Raw genomic sequence first — 4,433 nt, 5'->3', positions numbered from 1 at the left:
GTTTTTGAAGTAAAAATCCAACTTCTTGCAAATTAAAAAAATAAGTGTTTCAAAAAATATTCAACTGAAATTTTTTGTCCTCAAAAAGTTTGATCCAATTGTGAATTAGCTCCTATTGATCTTCAGTGTGAAAGTGTATAATCTTGTAGATCATAGTATTATGTGTTTTATTATCAAATTGGGCAAAATTAGAAATGTTTACTGGATATTCCATGTCATTGAAAGGATAATTGTTTTATGATTAAACTTTTTATTAAAAAAAAATAGATTGTTGTGCAAAAGAGTAGGATATGAACTATTAAAGCTTTAATTTACTGTATAGCTTTATTAATATACTCTATTTATTTTGCACTACGGTAAAAATAAGAGCGTACTAAGGGAAGAAGATATCGTTTCATAAGCATTTCAGTATTCATTGGATTACAGAAAGGAGTAATAGGGAAACCAAGAATATTTTAAAAGTTCTTGAATTAAGTAACTAATATAGTAGTACACTCTGTAAAAGTATGTTTTTTTCTATATTCACCCCGTGAATATACAGCGCTCGCTCGTACTTCCTTAACAAAACACACTACTACTAGCTACGATGTGGATTTATTGAAATGAAAAACTGCTTCAGCCTCCTCCTCACTCCTGAAATAATGACAGTACAGTACTACAACTTATAACTTATTATAAGTAAGCCACTTCTTTATTACGTCAAAATCCCTTTTATAATAATTAATATAATATTTCCAGCAGGGAGTCGACAATCATCATTAGGCAAGAGTCACTATTCTGTTTGCATGTTGCGGTGGACGTGCTGATTTTATGTGTAGTGTTTTGTGTGGGAAGGACTCGTAAATATTCCAGTTGATTGTATTACTTGCTTCTAGTTCTTGGGCCTCTCATCTACTCTCAATTGATTGCAGTTATCCCTTGTTTGACCAAATCCAAGGTCATTTTTGCATCTGATCATCATTGTCATCATGTATGATGTCGTGGAGAAAAGTACGATCCCCATTGACCCCACCTTCGAATACCAATTTAGACTCATTCTCATTGGGGACTCCACGGTGGGAAAGTCCTCACTCCTCAAATATTTCACAGATGGATCCTTTGGGGAAGTCTCGGATCCCACAGTGGGCATCGACTTCTTTGCAAAACTCCTTCCAGTCAAAGATGGAAATGTGATGAAGCTCCTTCTTTGGGATACGGCTGGTCAAGAGCGCTTTAGGTCAGGGCTGCTTATCATTCATTCATTCTTCATTGGAAGAGCTCTTTTTAATAATAGTCATGGTATAGGTTTTCAAACGTATTTATTGAACCTTTGCATCAAAATTAGGTATGCTGACAAAGCATTTTGGAAGTATGTCAAAGTAATTATTTATTTCTTTACGTAGTAATGGCTTAAGAAATGCGCAATTGTTTCACTTGTGTTCCTTCTATTAGTTTGAGAGGTTCTTTATTACAATATATGTACTATATCAATGGTAACTCTCACATGTGAACTATGTATGCTTCTTATGAGAGCAATCACCCTAATTGCCTATCCAAATATCAAGTCAATTTATCTTATACTTTTAGAAGTAATGTTCTTTAAAAAATATTTCCTTTTTAAATAATAGTTTGTAGCTTCTACTTAATCTATGTTCTATTTCCTCATACCTTCATGTAGGAATATGATACTTGCATTGATTATTATGCATTAAGCTCTATTACATTTTTTATGTAATCATCATAAAGTTTTTGTAATATCTCCACGTAGTTCTTTATTCATTTGTGAGGGGGAAATTTAGTATTGCATATATTTATTATAAATTCCTGACTTAATCAAATTTGTATAATACATAATAGTGATTTGTGTGTCGTTCAAAATGAACAACTATTTTAAAAGAGTAAGACTCAAGAGTCCTTAAAATGATCGATTGATAAGTCCATAAGTTGGTATTTACAATGATGCCAATTGGCCTTAGATCAATTATAAATAGCAAAAGTACTATTTCAAAACATTTTTTTGTTCATTTGTCCAATACATTTTAAAAAATTATCCCATTTTTATATTTCAAATTTTCAACAAATTGAGTACATTTAATTATTTTTGTAGTTTTCTGGAAATAGGCTTTAGACAGTGCTACTATTAAGTTACGGCCTGACTTATTATAAAAAAAACTCATTAAGAGTCGTTTTTTTTTCTTTTTGTAAACTAGAGTTTCAGAACCGAGTCAGTAAAAATAATGGATTTTCCCATTAGTAATACCAAATTCAAGTTTCTATGTACTAATATTTAAATAATAAAAAACCTTTTGTTTTTTATCCATGTGTATCCAGGAATGTGTTTGGAAATCCATACTTATTTTAAAAAGAGGTCCAATCAGATCTTTTTATTTATTTATAGAGACAAATATTGAATTTCTTTATGTCTGATGGCTTATTAATTCATTAATCCATGTTTCACTTGTTTTTCAGATCCATTACTCGTTCGTACTATCGTAACACGGTCGCAGCACTTCTTATTTATGATGTTTGTAATCGAGACTCATTTACTCACATTCCAAATTGGATGCACGAGGCTGGTAAACATATGGAGCCCTCAAAATGTGTATTCATCCTTGTCGGTTGTAAATACGACATGGCGGAAAATAATCCTGGTGTAAGAGAAGTGCCAACAGAGGAGGCACGTACATTTGCGGAACTTCATGGACTTCAGTTCCTAGAGACTTCTGCCAGAACGGGCCACAATGTGGACAATGCTTTTCGTTTGTTAACACAAGAGATCTATGATAAACTCAAGAATGGTAAATTTGAACTTGATCCCGATTGGGATGGTATAAAGAAAGGATATTTTCCGGAGAGTACGCGCATGTTCAGAAATGGTGCTTCTAGAACTAATATTTCTCGCGGAGGGAATCAAAGGGGCGGCTCCTCTAATGGTGGTTCTACACGCTATCTCATTGGAGAACCTGTCTCACAAAAGTGCTGTTGATCTAGGAATGATTAATTTATATTAATTTGTCTGTGATAGAATTTGACAAAAACGAAATTATTTTACTAATGGTGTGTGTTGTCTTACGTTGAACTTACTTTGAAATTCAATGTAATCAACTGTAATAATTATAATTGTCCTAGGGAATGAGGGGCTAGGGATGAAATTGAACTGTTTTTTTTTTTTTAAATAACTGATTAACATGACTGTTAAAAGAAATAGTAATTAGGGACACAAATGAATATATTTATATTACAAATTTTAATTATCATTTTCAATATAGAGATCCAATAATATTTATATTAAATAAACCAAAAATGACTAGTTATGACTCAATACCTAATTATTAATTTATCAGGAATAACGGATAGTATGATCACCTTTTTCCTGAATTCTATTTGTACACTAAAAAGTACATCAATATATGTTTAACCCATTAACGCATATCGTTATCATTTGAACACGGCTATTTTCTATACAGTTGAATCAATGACTAAGTAAATTAACCCCCTTAATTTGAAAATATGAAATACTATTGTCATTTTCTATATTCTTTAAAAAGTATTTGTGATAAATCTCAACAGTTAATAATAATATCTTCCGTAGTTAACATCGATTTTTCAATACTCAATTTCTTTCTTTTTTTCAAAAATAGAATATGCCATATTCTAGCCTTTCCATTGAATTATTCACAAATCTTTACCAAATTAACTGCAGTGCATTTGAAATACTTTTCTGTTCTGATATTTTTAAATGTATATATTGAGAACTTACAAATGATGGAAAATATGTTTAATATTTATTCAGATCTGACTAGTATGATTATATGAACACAGGGTTTTTCTCGGCCAAAGGAGGTTCATTTTTTGGGGGAAAAATTTTATTTCTCGTATTTACATTTATATTAGCTAATTTAAAAAGTATCTTTCAAAAAAATATTTGTCGGCTTTAAATGGTTAATGATTAGTTAATACAGTTTGTATTTAAATATCTGGAGGCTTTTTTTTTCTTCTTCATTGTAATCAATTGAATAATACTTATAAATCAATAAATGAAACATTTTATTTTTAGTCTACCTAATATTTTTTACTGAGTTAATAATTCATATGAAATTTTGAATTGCCATTACTATTATTTATTTGATCGATTAAGAGCAAAAATTGTCAAATCTACATGGATTCTTGAAATATATGTTTATGAATAAAAATAAACATAGACCAAGACATTTTAAAAGAACAAAATATTATAAATATTTCTACATGTACGTAGAAAAACTTTTATAGTCCGGAGGTTTTTCTCATTCTAAGGGATTTCATTCCATTTCGCAAAGTTTCTATTTTAGAAATTATACAAATGTATATATTTACATTATGATAGTGAAAGGTTGATCCCAAAAATGTCATGCTTAATTGTCTTGTAGTATTGTAGAAGTTCCTAATAGGTGAACCGTCACTTGCTGTATACCCAA

The 4,433-nt window shown here is 30.4% G+C and overlaps 1 protein-coding gene across 3 annotated transcripts; it reads left to right on the top strand.

Annotated features, from left to right (window-relative positions):
- The first annotated feature begins 407 nt into the window (after positions 1-407).
- On the top strand, positions 408-4,029 carry LOC121125049 (ras-related protein Rab-39B). 3 transcript variants are annotated; one of them, XM_040720153.2, is made up of 3 exons: positions 408-678; positions 739-1,216; positions 2,449-4,029. In XM_040720153.2, exons 2-3 carry the CDS (start codon positions 969-971, stop codon positions 2,963-2,965), a joined length of 765 nt encoding a protein of 254 aa, XP_040576087.1. In that variant the 5' UTR covers positions 408-678; positions 739-968; the 3' UTR covers positions 2,966-4,029. The 3 variants fall into 3 exon arrangements, with proteins under 3 accessions (XP_040576087.1, XP_040576085.1, XP_071747615.1); XM_040720151.2 differs by having other exon boundaries at positions 739-1,324; XM_071891514.1 differs by having other exon boundaries at positions 739-1,348.
- The last annotated feature ends 404 nt before the right edge of the window (positions 4,030-4,433 follow it).

The sequence above is a fragment of the Lepeophtheirus salmonis genome, chromosome 10 (genome assembly GCF_016086655.4).
Source record: "Lepeophtheirus salmonis chromosome 10, UVic_Lsal_1.4, whole genome shotgun sequence".
Classification (NCBI taxonomy): domain Eukaryota; kingdom Metazoa; phylum Arthropoda; class Copepoda; order Siphonostomatoida; family Caligidae; genus Lepeophtheirus; species Lepeophtheirus salmonis.
This window is presented reverse-complemented; position numbering and strand designations above follow the sequence as displayed.

Bases quoted from the DNA above. Each gene is read 5' to 3' on its own strand.
- LOC121125049 (XM_071891514.1), top strand. From the start codon at position 969: ATGTATGATGTCGTGGAGAAAAGTACGATCCCCATTGACCCCACCTTC. The intron at 1,349-2,448 runs GTATGTCAAAGT...CTTGTTTTTCAG, and splicing joins GCTGACAAAGCATTTTGGAA to ATCCATTACTCGTTCGTACT.